Source organism: Sebastes umbrosus, chromosome 3 (genome assembly GCF_015220745.1).
Source record: "Sebastes umbrosus isolate fSebUmb1 chromosome 3, fSebUmb1.pri, whole genome shotgun sequence".
Taxonomy (NCBI): domain Eukaryota; kingdom Metazoa; phylum Chordata; class Actinopteri; order Perciformes; family Sebastidae; genus Sebastes; species Sebastes umbrosus.
Window position 1 is genome coordinate 31,577,113 of NC_051271.1, and position 18,139 is coordinate 31,595,251.

General features: G+C 41.5%; 1 protein-coding gene across 3 annotated transcripts in view; it reads left to right on the top strand.

Moving 5' to 3' along the window:
- The first annotated feature begins 1,327 nt into the window (after window positions 1–1,327).
- The window catches only part of LOC119485819 (protein Dok-7-like), a 29,105-nt gene continuing 12,293 nt past the window's right edge, over window positions 1,328–18,139 (top strand). For all 3 annotated transcript variants that reach the window (XM_037765625.1, XM_037765628.1, XM_037765626.1), the window contains exons 1-6: window positions 1,328–1,507; window positions 1,624–1,669; window positions 3,818–3,906; window positions 4,281–4,431; window positions 7,619–7,819; window positions 15,586–15,705. In XM_037765625.1, the coding sequence (XP_037621553.1) occupies window positions 1,454–1,507; window positions 1,624–1,669; window positions 3,818–3,906; window positions 4,281–4,431; window positions 7,619–7,819; window positions 15,586–15,705 (661 nt within the window). In that variant the 5' untranslated portion in view covers window positions 1,328–1,453. The remainder of the gene's footprint in view (window positions 1,508–1,623; window positions 1,670–3,817; window positions 3,907–4,280; window positions 4,432–7,618; window positions 7,820–15,585; window positions 15,706–18,139) is intronic.

Consider the following 18,139-nt stretch of genomic DNA (forward strand, 5'->3'; position numbering starts at 1 on the left):
AGTCTAATTGTGAAGTTGAATTATCAGTGGCATTGCGAAGTCACAGGCTGATTTGATGTCGATCATCTCACGTAAATGATAAAGTATAGGGATTAGGATAATAGGATTCCTGAGGATATGAGCACCAACGTGCCAGGGCCCCAACTCTTTGTGAGATAAGTGTTCCTGGCACCAGCTAGTTCATTAAAATCACCTGTCATTCCAAGAATAAATGCCCATGAACTTACAGAGGCCCCTGAAAGTAATACCAGCCCCCACAAATCCGGAGTCAAGCGCCTTGGTCAAGTCAAGCAATGCGAGGATTTACAGTATGGACCTTATTGCTGTGAGACAACAGGGAATCAGTTAAGTATTCCCCTTTTGCCCTCAGGATGTGCTTATTCAGTGGACATAATGGACATATCACGTTCACATAATAAAGTATTTTCTTGACTAGTAATCTTGTATAATCATTGATTTGTTGTTGCGGATTTGGAGCTAATTTGCTCATTTTACATCTCTTAATTGGCATTTCTCTGGAGCCATCTTCTCCAGATTAAACTGGCTTGAGCTGATTAGCATGAAGGCCACGTGGATCCCTCCTGTCTGACACCCGGCTCAGAGCCAGCCTCACCAGTTAAGTGAAAGGTGCGCGGGCTATGCGGCTTTAATCGAATTAGCTCCATTGTAAACAAGAAGCACTTGACGCAGGTTGACAACTGTACTGACTTGGCAGCACCCAGCGGGGGGAGGCTGCTGTCTCTGCCCGCCTCGGTGCTCTGAATGTCGGGGAGAGAGAGTGCAATGTGCCGCTGGAGCTCCGACTGGAAAGGCTATTTTGAAAAGTGACCGCCTGTGTGTGTCTCTCTCTCTCTCTGTCTCTCTCTCTCTCTGTCTCTGTCTCTGTCTCTCTCTGTCTCTCTCTGTCTCTCTCTCTCTCTCTCTCTCTGTCTCTCTCTCTCTCTCTGTCTCTCTCTCTCTGTCTCTCTCTCTGTCTCTCTCTCTCTGTCTCTGTCTCTGTCTCTCTCTCTGTCTCTCTCTCTCTGTCTCTGTCTCTGTCTCTCTCTGTCTCTCTCTGTCTCTCTTGGTCTCTCTGTGTCTCTCTCTCTGTCTCTCTGTGACTCTGTGTCTCTTTCTCTCTGTCTGTCTCTCTCTGTGTCTCTCTGTGTGTCTCTCTCTCTCTCTCTCTCTAACTCTCTCTCTCTCTCTCTCTAACTCTCTCTCTCTGTCTCTGTCTCTCTTGGTCTCTCTGTGTGTCTCTCTCTGTGTGTCTCTCTCTCTGTCTCTCTGTGACTCTGTGTCTCTTTCTCTCTCTCTGTGTCTCTCTGTCTCTCTCTCTCTCTCTCTCTCTCTCTCTCTCTCTCTCTCTCTCTCTTTGGACTGGTGGTGAGGCGGTGTACACACACACTAACACACACACACACACACACACACACACACACACACACTCAGCTGCTCGGAACCATGACAGAAGATGACGGATACAGTTGTCGCGGAGGGACAAGTCAAGTTTAGAGATGGAAAAAAGGTGGATTCCTCCAATATTCCTCTTCTTTTAAAGCTTTAAAAAGTCTTCTCACACTTAAAGGCCAACTACAGGAGAGTACTTTGTCATATGTTAATTCTTTGCAAACTTCTCCGCAGTGGAAGACTCGGTGCGTCGTCCTTCGGAAGCCCTCTCCGGTCGCAGGTAATGTGGCAAATCATTATCATCTTCCAGTATTATGTTAAAGTGTTGGTGCACATTTATTTATACAGTGACTGAAAAATCATTCATCCGTATCATTCAGCGCTAATCTCGTCTGCTTTTCTGCAGTTAAACTAATCACAACTTGTCAATGTGTGTGTTGGCTGTGCGCCGCAGGAGCGCGTAACGCGACATATCCGCGTCAGCGCGCTCGAGGATCATTGTCAGGCATTACACCAGCTCAACTGATCGATTGAATTTTTTTTTTTAATTGACCAAAGTCACCGTTAAAGGTTGCGGATAAATGGGTTATGTCTGCCTCCTTCAAATTAAATGTCTGGATATGAAATCGTAAAGGTTTTTTAGTGCCAGTTGGACTACAGGTTAATTATTTGAAAGCCCTCCAGTTTAAAAACGTAAACTGTGATGTTTCTCTCTGCATGCTTGGCAGAAAAAGAAAGCAGCATGTCTCAAAACAGAATTAAGTTTCAGTTGAGATTCTGAGAGGCACAAGACACTGTGCCTCTCAGCATGCAAAAACATGTTGCTCAAGCTGTAGCCTACTGCTGTGCTTTTTAACCCCCTGTGAAGGTACAGATATCATATGAAACTAGAAAACCTATAGGAATCCATTGGTAACAACCATACGCCTACTCTAAAAATGGTTTACTCTAATATTTCTAAACTAAAACAGTCTTGGATTTACATAAATTGGATATGACTGGAAAGCTGAGACTCATGTGGATTCAATGAGCCCAACTGTATTCATGTGTGATGTTAGTCCTAGTAGTAGACATTTGGTTGTTGTGAGACCATTTTTTGAAACTTGACCTCACTGTATAAAATGACCTGTGGTGACCTCTAGGATAATCACAGCCTCATGAAACTTTACAGCCACAAACCAGAGACCTAGGACATTCAGAGGATGGATGGCTTTCCTATGTAGATTGACAATAAGGGGGTTTCTGAGCAGTTTCCAGAACAGAAGTGCTCGCCATGTAATCGCTGAAAAAAGGAATTCTTGCAGAAATCTAAAGGTGTAGAAAAGGTATCAACCCCAAAATTACTGCGACAACTTATGAGACATAATGGAGCACGCGAACGGTCATCATACACCGATCAGCCATAACATTATGACAACATGGGCACCCTGACCGGTCTGCGGCTACGCAAAAAACTGCGATGCACTGTGTGTTCTGACACCTTTCTATCAGAGCCAGCATTAACTTTTTCAGCAATTTGAGCTCCAGTAGCTCTTCTATTGGATCGGACAACAAGGGCCAGCCTTCGCTCCCCACGTGCATCAATGAGCCTTGGGTCTGACCTTACCTTACGTCGCTCACATCCTTACGCGTTCCCATTTTTTCTGCCTCCAACACAAAGTTCAAAATTTAAAATGTTCACTTGCTGTCTAATATATCCCCCCTCCCCCACTGCCAGGTGCCATTGTAACAAGATAATCCATGGTTATTCACTTCACCTGTCAGTGGTCTTAATGTTATGGCTGCTCGTGTATACTTCTATCATAATGTCCTAAGCCCTTATACACAATTTATTTTCATTCATTCATTTCTGTTTATTTCTGATTTATGACTAGAACACCTTGACACACGGTGCTGAGCTGCATCTCAAATTAATCTTCAGGTTCCCAGCTTTCAGAGGATGTACACCACTTCTATGTGATATATACTGTTGACCTGCTATCTCCCCCTAAAGACCCCCTGTACCCCCCTAAAAAAGACAAAACCAGGTCTATTGTGGGTCTCAGAGGGTTAAGAAAGTGGGTATAATGTAGGCTGCTCTGTGTGTGTGTGTGTGTGTGTGTGTGTGTGTGTGTGTGTGTGTGTGTGTGTGTGTGTGTGTGTGTGTGTGTGTGTGTGTGTGTGTGTGTGTGTGTGTGTGTGTGTGTGTGTGTGTGTGTGTATGTTTGTGTTCATGTATGTGTATTTGCGTCATGGCTTTCATCACCAGCTGTGCCAGTGGATCAGTTCATTGTTTTAGGGTTTGTTATGACAGCTGTGCCATAAGCAGAGGCAGGCATGCAGCAGAGATTACAAAAGAAGTGACTCTGTTGTTGTTCTACATTGCACAAAATTGACTTTTAAGCCTGTTTAGCTTTAAAGCTCCTCACTCTTTGTGTCTCTGCATCAGACTGTCTGTCTCTGCTGGTGTATAAGGAGAAGAAGAAAGGGAAGGAGAAGGGCAGCGGCCACAAGGAGAGACTCAATGTAACACTGGAGGTACGTTCAGCCGCAGCAGACCAAAGGCTCGCTGCTTCTGATCTCAAGTGCAGGTGAAACACACTGGTGCCAGCTTTGAGCTCTTTAGTGTTGTAACATCACACACCTCGGTCTTTCTACTGCTGCCACATGTACAGGGGGTAGACCAAATAATGTGAATGCTGCATGGATGGATAAGGACTCAAGGTGGCTCACAAGTAGACTGCCCAAATGGTAGGCGCATTGGTCAAAAAAAACAACTGCAAAAGAACCAAGAAGACAATATGCCGAACACAGGAATCCATCTCCCTTGAGATAATTAAAAGAATACAGAATAAAAGAGAATATTAGTAATACAATCCAAATAGACAGTGTAATCTACTCTTTTCCCTCAGGGGATCTGTGGCGTGGAGCCAGGGCCTGGGTACGACGGGGTGTCCTACACCCTCTCCATCCTCTGTCTGGCGCACACGCTGGTCCTGGGCTTCAACAACAAAGACGCCCTGCTTGCCTGGGATGCCCGCGTCCGCTACAGCCTGGGAGAAGGTCAGTGCTTCGGCCTTGTGTGGATGTCACAGTCCCAATTACTTGTTCAAGGATGTGACGTGCGCATTATTTATGTGCCGAAGGGGAAAGTTGGTTCACTTAGCTTATCAAGAAATACAGCGAGTTGTTTATATCAGGTTAGTTTTTGTGTTTACAGTACACACCAGAAAAAGCAAGGATCCCTATAGGGAGTTGTTGAATCGGTATTATTATCTAAAATATTGCTCAATTAAGCCTTGAAGTGACATCAGATGCCTCATGACCCAGTTGTCATTGGCCATATCATGTTTTAAAAGAGTAAAGCCTGAATTTGCCCATATGTGTATACAGTAAGAATATCCTAAATCCATTGTAATTTGGTTGGCCACAACACAAGGTGTAACTCATTCAGTATGTTAAACAGTGTTGCTGAAAAACACACTCCACTGGAGGTCACTTGCTAGAGGGGATCAAAGAAATGACACAGACAGATGAAATCTGTCTTCCATCACTCTGGTCCTTTACGGTGGTATCTATCTGCAAAATCTGCTGTCTCAACCTCACAACTTCCTTTTCAGTGGAAAGTGTTTAGCTGAGGGCAAAAAAGGAGAAGGTTTAAGGTCCACACTTAAGAAATGCCAAAGGACACTGAATCCCATTTTACTGTATATGGGTGAACTGTGCTAGATAGAGTTGCCTCTATGAGATCTACTTAATATTATTCTAAATGTAGTATGGTGCACTGAAGCAAGGTTTTTATGTAGGACTTGATTAAAATATTTAACCATGATTAATAGCATGATTGTCCATAGTTAATTACAATTAATTGCACATTTTTCTGTTCAAAGTATTTAATACTCTTATCAACATGGGAGTGGGCAAATATGCTTACATTATGCAAATGTATGTATATATTTATTATTGGAAATCAATTTACAACACAATGACAAATATTGTCCAGAAACCCTCACAGGTACTGCACTTAACATAAAACACATTACTAACTCAAATCATAACATGGCAAACTGCAGCCCAACAGGCAACAACAGCTGTCAGAGTGTCAGTGTGCTGACTTGACTATGACTTGCCCCAAACTGCATGTGATTATCATAAAGTGGGCATGTCTGTAAAGGGGAGACTCGTGGGTACCCATAGAACCCATTTTCATTCACATATCTTGAAGTCAGAGGTCAAGAGACCCCTTTGAAAATGGCCATGGCAGTTTTTCCTCGCCAAAATTTAGCGTAACTTTGGAGCGTTATTATTACAGAGTTGGTACCAATGGGTTCCTTAGGTTTTCTAGTTTCATATGATGCCGGTATCTTCCCTTTTTTTTTTTTAAACTGATCTCGCTACAACCTAAAAATCCCAAGTTGCGTTAATGCGTTAAAGAAATTAGTGGCATTAAAACGAATTAGTGTTATTGCGTTAACTTTGAAAGCCCTATTTTTAAGAAATACTGCGACTGAGGGGTCATTTTTTAGCAGTATTTAATTGTTGTTGACTCCTGTAGTTAGCCTTTAGAGGTTTCCCCAGCACAATAAGTAGTTTGCAAGAAGAGTAAAAAAAGTCCACCTTTTATCAGGTGCCTATTACCCCGTTAAATTCTTTACACTGTTTCATTTGAACTCCTCCAGCTGCTCTCTTGATACTGTCCCAGCCAAACAGCTCAAATAAGTATTAAACACAAGCATTTTATCTATTGATTAAAACTCTGGCTTCCAATTATACGTTTGCAGTTGTTCACTGAAGAATTCTAACTTGGACCCTCACAAATTACTTTTTACCTCTGTCCAAACTTTCTTTTTCTTTTTTTTAACTTGTCTTATTGAGTAATGTCCTCTATATTATCATGAATTTTAAAAACATTTAAATAACTCCAGCCTGATTTTTAGCTGTACTTCACAACCAGGCTCTGAGTTGAATTTACATTTCTTGTGCAGCACTAGACCGTACTGTCAGTGCTCATATCTCTAAACATATTTCTGAACACGTAATTCTTCTCCAAAAATGTCACCTGCAAGATATTTCCGAGGCTTCATTCTACCCCTAATCATATTACCTACAAGCGTTCTGTTCCTCTGTCACAAAGTGAATGTCACTTAATTTTATCTCCCCTTGAAACCCACAAACTGCAGTTTTTCAAGAGCTCATGTCGGAGGACATTTTCCAGCTTAATAAAAGCGACTCTGTTCTTTCCTGCCTTCCTGGCTTTAAGCATAAAATCCACAGCACATTAAATATTTTATCTTCCAATGTAAAACCCCCTGTTAAGAATCCCAATTTAATTATTGAAACATGCTTTTTAGATGTGCCTTCTGTAGCTGAGAATAATTTTAAACGTATTCACCATTATCTTTATTTCCTCTTCTAGGTTACTACAGCTCTTTTCACCCAACAGAAGTCTGCAGTTTATCCACAATGCTGCCAGCCACATGTTGAAACCATTTCACCTCAATTCACACTTCTTGCAAATTGTGCATAATTTTGCATTTTCCAAATCATACTGATTTCCTACCTTCAAGGCAGCGTTTAGTTTTACATAATTTCATCATGCTAGAAAAGCACTTACTTGAGATCAGTAAACCAACACACCAGCACGATGTTGCCCTCAGCTACATCATTCAGTGATTAAATCCCTGCAAGCCAGACTGCACCTGGAGGTGCTCAGGCAGAGCCCTTCAGTCTGTTCTGCAGTCTGAGGTGAAGCGAAGTGAGCTCACTCTATTAAGTTTCTACATAAAAGCCATTTTATAAGAAAGTGCTTTCTGTGTATATTCTTAAATTTGTTATTTTGTACTCATCCATGTTTGTCTTGTAACTATAACGTCACTTCTTGTTTTTTAAAGCTTGTTTAAAAAGCTCCACTAATGATGTCGTATGGGCTCTGTATATAAATACTGCCAATGTACATACTATATGTGCCACTGCACAGTGTGTGTTTGGATGTGAGAGGCAGAGACAGACCTTGGCACTGAAAAAGTGCCATCTGCACAAACTGAGCAATGACAAATTGCAGCCAGTAGAGCTTAAAGAGCTGCTTAATCATCATTACCACAGCCATCGTTACACTGTATGTGTGTGTTCATGTGTTTGTGTGATATGCCCTGTTGATTTGTTGGTTTTTATGATCAGTGATACTTCAGTCGTCTTTAAGTCATCAAAACTTTTCCCCTCCCCTCTCTCTCTCTTTCTTCCACTCCTTCAGTCCACAGGTTCAGTGTCAACGTCGAGCCAGGTACCAAACTGGAAAGCGGCCCCGCCTCCCTCCACCTGTGCAACAACCTATTGGTCCTTACCAGAGGCGTCCCTCCTGTCGTCATTGGCCACTGGAAGTTGTCGGCGTTGCGCCGATATGGCGCGGTGCCAAACGGCTTCGTGTTTGAGGGGGGGACTCGCTGCGGATACTGTAAGTAAACCCTAGACTGAGAAGGTTTTACTGCAGTGTGTGAATTTAGACACTTTGGTCTGCAGCCAAAAAGAGCATCACTTTAACACTAACAGCTGAATTACAGTTATGGGCTATGTACATACCTCACATCCCTGGCTCTGTTGTTGTTGCTGTATTTGTCTTTTTTGTGGGTAACTGACCAAACCTAGATGACATAAGGTCAGGGTCACTACCCGAGCTTAAAGAGACTCAATGTAAGAATCATAAATTGCTTGTTAACAGTAACATCTGTGGCCATTAAGTCAATGACAGTCAGCGTCCTGTTGCCCGTGCTTGTGCTCACACTGCGTAGACAGGAGCCAGCATCGGTCAAAACAGTGAGGCTTTTTTGTGCTTTCTTATAGTTTGTGTTGGACTCTGAGTTGTGGTTTTGGGCTGGTCGTTTGTTTGCGTTAGTGGACTCCATTTCTAACCGATTGTTAGCTATGATTGCATACTGTTAGCCCTGTAAGCAGAGCTAAAAACAAAGGCACTCGCGAGCGTGCATGACGTCACATCCGTTGGATTTTCCTGGAACAACCGGCCCGCATTCTTCACATTAAAAGCAGTCTACAGGCTGATAGAGGAAACCCAGAAAGTTATGGAAGGTCTCATTTTTTAGGTTAGGTTGCAACCTGTTCACACATTGGCAATAAAAGATGATTAAAATACGTTCAAGAACTTAGTCCCTTTTAATGGGGGGAAAAACAAATCTATGGTTATGGTCAGTCCAATGGCAGGACAGTGTTACTCAAACCTCCTAAGCTAACACTGTTGCTCGTTTTACATTTGTATAAGTTTTGTATTCATCTTGCAAAGCAAACAAATGGAAACAGATTTCTGAAAGAGGAAAAAACAAATTGGGAAAAATATTTCCTTAATCAATGAACATTGAGTTTTTAGTTGCTTGATTCCCGTATATATTGAAGATTATATATTTTTTTAAAAGATACCCTCGAATATTAAGAAAGTGCTTGTAAGTTGAGAAAACGGGTCCATTTGTTAGCTGTTCTGGAGGGTCACAAAATCCCTGAGAATGCATTGAACCATCGGAGACTGATGTTCAGTGTATGATTGAGAGTGAGTGAACTTTAAAGTCTAAAGTCCAACCAAGAACTCACTGGACCAGTAACTTTGTCCATGTGATACAAAACCACTGCAGCACAGTTGTCTATATTCCACTTTTTCAAGTGCTTCCCTTAGATAAATACAAGCTCCTTTTCATTTCTCTCTAGTGCTTACAGGTTGATATATCTGTCATTTAACGCCAACAGACGCTCATAAAAACCTGTGATTTATTGCAGGGGTTTACAGTGTAAATTTATCCACATATGAAATGACTTGCTATGTACAGTATGAGGTCGCCACACTGTACGCCTGCCCATCCAATAATACAGTGTGTGTTTGTGTGGTTGCCAGGGTTGAGGTATCCTCTGAATGTCCAGTTGATACGGGCATGAATGTGAAGAATGAGAGGTAGTTTTTTGTTTTTGGGTGGGGGTGTGTGTGTGATGTGTGTGAGAGACACATAGAAAGCAAGATAGAAGATAGAAGTGTTAAATGGGAAAGTGTTTAAAGGGTTCATTGTAGGAAAACTTAACTTAACCAACAGCTGCTGTGTTCCTGATTTTATTGAGATACCTGGAAATGTTTTTCTCCTGTATAGTGAGACCTCCCCACTGACATTTAGAGGGTTGTTAGTGTTTAGAGAAGTTCCTGTATGCACTTATGCAAGGTCTGTCTTAGTGTTTGCATGCATGTGTGTGTGTGTGTGTGTGTGTGTGTGTGTGTGTGTTTGCGCACACAACCAGTCTCATGGCTCCTACAGGAATAACCCGGAGGGCCACAGGCTCTGGTTTCAGTGTTCTGATGAGCAACATCTATAAATACCAGCCTCCCCTGTAGTGGTCACTCAGCCAATCACATAGTGCCTGCCGGCTGGACCGCCAATCAGAATTTTCTCCTCCGCCTCATCTACATATTACCCAGAAGCCACTGGGGCAGTAGAGAGAGGCCCTCTTGGCAATGATGCAGTAACAGAAAGAGGAAGATGTGAGAGTCATTTTGGCAAGTGACATTCCTTGCATGAGTGCAAGGTAAAGCAGAGTGTTAGTTTACATTTTTACATGTTTATTTGTATTTGTTGAGCACATGTGAGACATACCAGTGATCAGCAGTGGCTTTATGGAGTGTTTGTCCTGTCACCCACAGCAGACTTTTTTTTTGGTATTTACACACCAACTTGTCTGCTTACAGTCAGACTCGGACTTGTTTCTACCATTCGTACATTACTCAGAGATCACCGCAAACATTTCAGTCTTTAATCCGTGACACTGCCCAGATACAATCAGAGGAGTGTTTCTATGCACTTATCTCTAAGCAAATACAGTGCAACATTGTTAATATGCTGTATTACAGTCAGACCCCACAGGTGGGTTGCAGGACATTTTATTAGGGACGCTAAATAAATTTGACAAATTTCTTCCATAGTCTTTTATCTTAAGGCCGAGACACACCAAGCCTTCAAAGAACTAGCAGCGAGGAAGGCTGACAGTTGCGTCGCCTCACGTCGCCTAGGTCTTAGCCCAAAAAGTTGCATTTTAACACAGCTGACAGCCAGTTAGCATGTATGTTCTGCACCTGTGTGCGAGGAAATAACTCTCCACACCAGCAGGCGGCGGTAGTCTGTATTTGTCATTCAAAAACGGAAACCGGTAGACCGAGGACTGTGGATATACAAGCCGTTGTTATGATACGTACATGAAACAATTTTCATTCCACTCTCACTCACCACTTCGCGTCATTCCATACGGCCATGTCACTGTGAAAATATCCGGGTATTGGAATGATCAGATGTGATGATGACGATGAAAAACGAGAAGAGCCTTCTGTGTTTTTTCCTCTTGACTTTACTCGTTGGCTTGCTTTCCTCACTTCCGTTTCTCTTCTAGTGCACTGATTCGCTTAAGCTGAACAGCCAATCAGAGGGATTTCTCTCACCGACAGGCTCCGCCACCAATTCAACATACTGATTCAGTTGAAAAACCTCTGACACGGGCAGACTAGAGCCGACGGTGCGGGACACACCACAAACATTGGGCTAACAGGTGCTCACCTTGGCCCCAAACTGTCTGATGGCCGACTGTCGGCTTGGTGTTTCAGGGTCTTAAGATTTATATCTGCAGTTCACCTTTGAGCTACATGAGGGAGCCTGAAGATTCATATAGTTCTGATAATTGTACTTATAACATTGAATCTAATATGAAAGGCTAGAGTACATTCTGTTTTTACTGATGAGAGGAAAAACACAAGAGCCTGTTAACTCTGCCAAATGTATATTGTTTAACTGATGAGAGAAAATGGCCTGTTAACTCCGCCTAAATGCACTTACTTTGTCTCATTAAACTTTCTGAGCACTGTAATTTGAACCAATGTCTTATAAAATAACTCCTCTGCCCTCTCAGCTCCCTAATTTCCCTCGAGGCCTCTTTGCTCAAGCAAGTCAGTAAACGGGTCCCTCGGTCATCTAATGCTGCTGTATAAAAATATTCTACCCTTGACCGCCACTGTGCTCTCTGCTGCAGCTGCACTTTAAAAGTCAACCATGCCTCTGACGATACCGTTTCTGGCTGCCGAGTTGAAGACGTACACCACAGTGACACGACAAGCCTTTTCACTGTCATGGACACCCATGCACTCCCTGACAGAAAACCAACCAATCCTGTGGGATAGTGGGCAGTCATGCTGTGAAAAGCCTTTTACTAGGCAGTAATCAGTTGAGCCATGGGGTCATCATGGATGTCTGTTGGACGTGTGCCTCTGGTTGCACAGTCACGTGCACACACCGTATCAGTTTGAATCAGTGATACCAGTACTCCAGCTTCCATTCGATGTGATAATGAGGCTACTGTGTTCTGTAATCGATGATGTTTGGAGCAGAGCCGTGTCTCAGGAGGACGGATATTTTCTGGCTTATCAGGTCCACACACGTTCCTGCTGACCCTGTACCACACACACACACACACAGAGGGCTTCAGAGCTGCAGACACATTAATAAATGATCCTCTGCAGAGGTTGGACGGCAGTCAAGCCTTGTGATCTTGATAAAAGCAATTCTAAGCTGACATGCTATGTCAGCAATCTTTCCATGTCCCTCAGCGGGCATAAACACACACACACCTCATATTGTAGTGCAGTAGTATGTTGATGCACGTGCAAGGTTGTTTTTCTTGTGTAGAGATTAGATGTTATAAAGTATTGAGCAGCATTTTTGCCCCGGAGTCTCATTACAGTTTGTCCATATTCATCCAAATCAGAAGATTTCTAGAAATACAAAATAAAAGGCAACTTCAACTACTCTAACGTCATGTGACATTAAGGTGTGAAAGACCCACATGTCTCTGATGCGCCACCTGTCATTAGAAGTGTTGAGGCCTCTTGGATGAGACAAGACAAATCAGCTGTCCACCTGCCTTTGACTCATTACTCCTACAGTATATATGTCATTATAATAACTGTAGAAAGTTGTAGAATAGTTTATAGAAATGTTACCTGTTAGCTCGTCAACCAGTGTAGACTATGTAAGTTGCCTGTGTGAACAAATAAGATGAACATTAGCCCCAGGCAGGCAGAAATTTGTTTTGCGTGTTGTAATAGGTAGTTCTTTTCTGTATTCAATATAATTTACTACTGCTGCAATAAGAAAATAAGATCTGCCTCTTTTAAGATGAGCTGCCATGCAGCTGAACTTTCCATATTTGTGAGAAATAAATGAGGACCCTGTCCAACAAAGCCTCTTGGTGTTCATAATATAAAAAATACGAATATGACTGCCAATGAATGCCCTCCGAGAAAACGACATCAAATTGAAAATACAGTTTATTTCATCCCAACAAATACAAATGTTTTTCTTTCTAATGCTAGACTGTCTCCTTAGTTTAAAAGGTTATGATGAAATTGCCCCATAAAGGCTGAAAATGTTTTCCAAAATTGCTTGCGCAGAGAAAAAGCTTCTCAAGGCCTCTGTGATGTTTTTTTCTTCACACAAGATAAAAGGAGACTATAAAGAGCTACATTACTGACTTCACAACATACTAACAGAAATACAAACTATGCATGAGACCATTTCTTTGCAAAGAGTAGGATTTATTAAGTTGAGTTATACCTGAAAATACATGTAAATTTACAAACCACTTTGAAAGCCCAGAAAGACAAACCACCATTCCAAGTCGTTCATTTCTTCCGCCATTAAACTGCTGAACGCAGAGTAGCTATCTTGAATGAATGAACGAACAATTTAATTTATTTTTAATGTAAAGTTATTTTGAACAAACCATATGATGGTTGTCCGTGTTTGCAATTAGGTACATTCGTGGAATGTAATTTGTAATGTGCAATACTCTAGGCACTTTATTCTATTTATTCCTTTATTCTTTTATCTTGTCTTGTTTTTATTTCAAATATTTTTATTCTCATACTTTTATCGATCTTGCACCTCCCCATATGCCATCTACTGTGTTCCCGCCGTCATTGATGACTGTGCAGTATGAATGTGTATACGTCTCGGTGGACTGTAGAAACTGAATTGCCCTTCGGGGATAAATAAAGCTATCTGTATCTAAATGTATACTCCCAATCATGCCCACTAGACTTTCAAGGGACTCGATGTAATAATCAGAAACAGCTTGTTCACAGTGACACCTGTGGCCGTTAAGTCAACAACAGTCAGCGCCCTGTTGCTCGCTCTTGTGCTCGCACTATGTAGACGTGAGCAAGCATCAGTCAAAACAGTGAGGCGACACACACAAGACTGAACGTGATTGACAGGTATTGATTAACGTTGGCAACATCAGCCAGCTAAAACCACAATATCACTACATATTTCACATGCTTGGCAGTAATGTTAGCATACCAAACGAAGGTCCTCCATTATTTTTAGTGTTTTGTAGAGTTGGAGTAAGTATGAGCTCACTATGTAACTATGTAGCTTTCATACATGCATCATCTCAGCTAATAGCCTTAGACGGATATTATCTGTGATGGTGTTTTCATACTGCATCTGCTCCCATTATTAAAGTCTGATTGAGCTTTTGAGCTGAAAAGCAACTCAAGCATTTCACTGACTCAAGAAATTACTATAAGATGCATAACAGCTAATGAAGCTATTAGGTTCCCATTACATTTAATGCTCAGTGATGATTCCAGCGAGAAACTCTTTCTAATTATTCAGCTTGAAGAAGTGAATTGTGCTCTGAAAGCATATTTTTATAGCATTGAACACATACTTAATAAAAGTAAGTAAAATGAAACCTTCTAGTTTGTTAGCTGAGATGGAGAGATGTCTTCACCCAAGTGTTGTTTTGTGACCTTTTGGAATTGTCTTTAAAATTGTCTCATAAATACAGAAAATATTTCCAGCTCTTTATAAAACAGGCTTTTTTAAAAAAAAAACACCTGTTGCTTAAAATTACATTTAAAGTGACTGTTTGTAACTTTTTGCACGTATAAATCAATCCAGGTCGGTTTCCCATGCTCGCTCGCGTGTGGCTACGCGGTTCAGACTCAGACTCCAACACAAACTACACGGAAGCACCAAAACCGCAAAGTTATATCTAGTGAAGCCCGTCTTACAAAACAGTGTTGGCCGCGGTCGGAGGACGTGGGGGAGACCGTAGCTTTGGTCTCCAGGGCCAGAGTCTCTGCTATCTAGTGAATGTACAGTGGACGTTTGTGCAGAAATAACTGCTGCAGCTCCTCCAGACCAACAGAGGTTTCCCGTCTCTTGTGAAGTGACGGGGCTCCGCAACGAGTTACGTTATCGTCTCCGACCGGGTGCCGGTGTCTTCCCTGTTTTCTCCGCCCGCAATCGGGAGGCTGAGGCAGGAAAAGCCAACACTAGGATCAGCATTGATTCATGGAGAGACCTTCGTCTGGTCAGCTAACATTACTGCCAAGCAGGTGAAATATAGAGTGATATTGTGCTGTTAGCTGATGTGTGTCGCCTCACTGTTTTGACGGATGCTCGCACACATTCACGTAGCACGTGCACACGGGCGAACGCGAACAGGACACTGACTTTCGTTGACTTAACGGCCACAGGTGTCGCTGTTATAACCAATTTCTGATATCTTACAAACAATCCCTTTAAAGCAAAGAAACTTTTCTGACTGGCGTTACTCAAGACTGACTCAGATGTTCTTTAAAAAAATGTTTTCAACAATTTTCTGCTCTACTTTCTCAGCAATTTCTTTTTTTATTATCTGCAAACTCCATAAGAACAAAGTTGTTTTATTTTACCCAACCCCTGAGTAAGTGCTTACTTTGTGTCTGTCTTTTCAATATCTCGGCAGTGTGAGATTTCGACGTTTCATGATTTTTTTTTGCTTGTCTTGTGTTTTCACAGACTCCTACCTCTGTGTGAGTTTGATAGAACAGTCAGGGCTGAATTGAGAGAAGTTTTATGTAACCTTTGGAAGAGAGAGTTCTTGCTGCCTCAAAGAGCAGCCTTGCCTATACAACAGCATCCTGGACCTCACTGAATATTGTTTGGCCTTGCTTAAAAAATAGATTTTACTCTATATTCAATCTTTTACGATTTTTTTTCTTGCCTCTGCCATATGCCATACTCATTACAACTTCTTCATGCCGTTTGCTGATTTCATGTTTTCTTCTCATCTATCATACATTTTATACAGTATGTCTCTCATTGATGGTGCTCTCCGTCTCTCTCCCCATCCTTCTTCCAGGGGCTGGTGTTTTCTTCTTGTCCTGTTCAGAAGGAGAGCAGATCAGTCTCCTGTTTGACTGCATTGTTAGGGGCATCACCCCCAGCAGGACCCCCCATGGCCTGCGACCTGCCCTGCCAGGTGAACACACACACACAGACATGCACACACGCACGCCTGTAAGCTTTTTAAAATAAATACATACACAATATGTCTGCAAATATAAATACTTTCAATATAGGGAGGATTTTTAGTATTGAATAGTAATATTTCTGGTAGGGCTGTCAATCGATTAAAATATTTATTTGCGATTAATCACATGATTGTCCATAGTTAATCGCAAATTAATCGCAAATATGCTTGCTTTATGCAAATGTATATACATACAGTATTTATCACGGGAAATCAATACTGTCCAGAAACCCTCACAGGTACTGCATTTAGCATAAAAAATATGCTCAAATCATAACATGGCAAACTGCAGCCCAACTGGCAACAACAGCTGTCAGTGTGTCAGTGTGCTGACTTGACTATGACTTGCCCCAAACTGCATGTGATTATCATAAAGTGGGCATGTTTGTAAAGGGGAGACTCATGGGTACCCATAGAACCCATTTTCATTCACATATCTTGAGGTCAGAGGTCAAGGGACCCCTTTGAAAATGGCCATACCAGTTTATCCTCGCCAAAGTTTAGCACAAATTTGGAGCATTATTTAGCTTCCTTAGTGACAAGCTAGTATGACATGGTTGGTTGGCAGGGTCTGTAATTGATTCCTTAGGTTTTCTAGTTTCATATGATACCAGTATCTTCACTCTAGCTTTGAAACTGTGCCTGCTACAACCTCTGAAAGATCAATTGCATTAATGCGTTAAAGAAATTAGTGGTGTTAAAAACAAATTTGCGTTAATCCATTATTATTGTGCCAATTTTGACAACCCTAAAAAATACATATACAATATGCCTGCAGACATAGATACGTTCAATATAAGGAGGATTGTATTGAATAGTGATATCTCTAGTAGTAATATTGGCAAAAGAGACCCACTGTTCTGAACAAAACAATCACATTGGTATGTGACTCTGTGACTTCCGTTATAAAGGTTTACTGCCTGTTTAGTGTGCATGTTTAGCATTTGTGTCAGGCGCCATGCTAACGGAAACAGCACATGCTTAAAGCCCCCAGGGTCACCGCCTGGATTAAGGGGTCATGCGTTTGTGTGTGACTTGTGCGCTGTTGTAACGTACTGCTAATTTCGCAGGCATTTTCTGAGACCACAAATATGTAGACTGAGGGTTTAGTGACAGTTGGAAAGAGGATACCAAGGATCTGACAACTGTAGTACCTCTGAGCAGAGACAAGGCTACCTCACTACGATACAGTAAATACAACATGCGTCTCTTTTTGGTTTTGGACATATGCACTTTTTGTAAAGCTAAACTTTGTTAGAGCTTTAGGTTAGATAAATTAATGGAGAATTGATGCCAACATGGAGAAAAGTCTTCAGTAACTCTTTTTGGCCTTTTATTTTTTTAATACTTTAGAAAAAAGACAAGAAGAGACCTTCTTCTTCTTGTCCTTTTTCAGACATTAGCTCCTGCCAATATCAAACTAGGCTTAACACTTTTTGCAGAGTCAGTTATCATTTAAAAGTATAATACTGACTATTTTGACCTGGACACAGCTTTCCAATCTATTCCGTTCATACTAACTAACTTTCCTGTCAGTAGGTCTTAGTAGATTATTTATATATTGCTTGTCAGGGGGTTCTCTACTTGCAGTTTTGAACTGCAGAAGGACTCAACCCTAAGCTTGTTTTGTTCAACACATTGATCCTTATGATCAAGGCTTAAGAAGGCATGTTGGTACCTCTACACTCTCCGATGTGTATTTATGCCTGCACGCCGCTGACAGCCTCACTACATTAATAACATGCATAAAAATAGAGCTGAAATGATTGGTCTATTAATTGGTTAGTTGATCAACAGAAAATGAATTGCCAACTATTGTGATATTCAGTTAACTTCTGACTTTTTTTTATGACTTTTTCTTTTTATGACATATTACACTATATTTTGACATATGACTTTTTATAATATTTGTATGACATACTATATACTATGACATTTTTATGAGATACTATATCATGATATTTTTATGGCATACTATACTATGACTTTTGTATGCCTCCACTGTGACCTCACGTCCGTCCCATTCTCGTGATATCTCAGGAACGCCTTGAGCAAAGTTCTTCAAATTTTAGCACAAATGTCCACATGGACTCAAGGATGAACTGATTAGGTTTTGGTGGTCAAAGGTCACTGTCACCTCACAAAACACATTTTTGGCTACAATAATTCATATGCTAATTAGGATAATTCCACACACGGCTAACAGGATTAAGCGATGTAGTGATCTCATTTTGGACAGACATGGATGTAAACTGGCACTTGAGCGGTTGGCGGAGGCGTACAACTGTGAGGTAATTCTAGTTAAGTATAGCTGAAGTTATGGAACATAACAAAACAACAATATAACATAACATGATAATGTTACACTGACAGGAGGCATGCT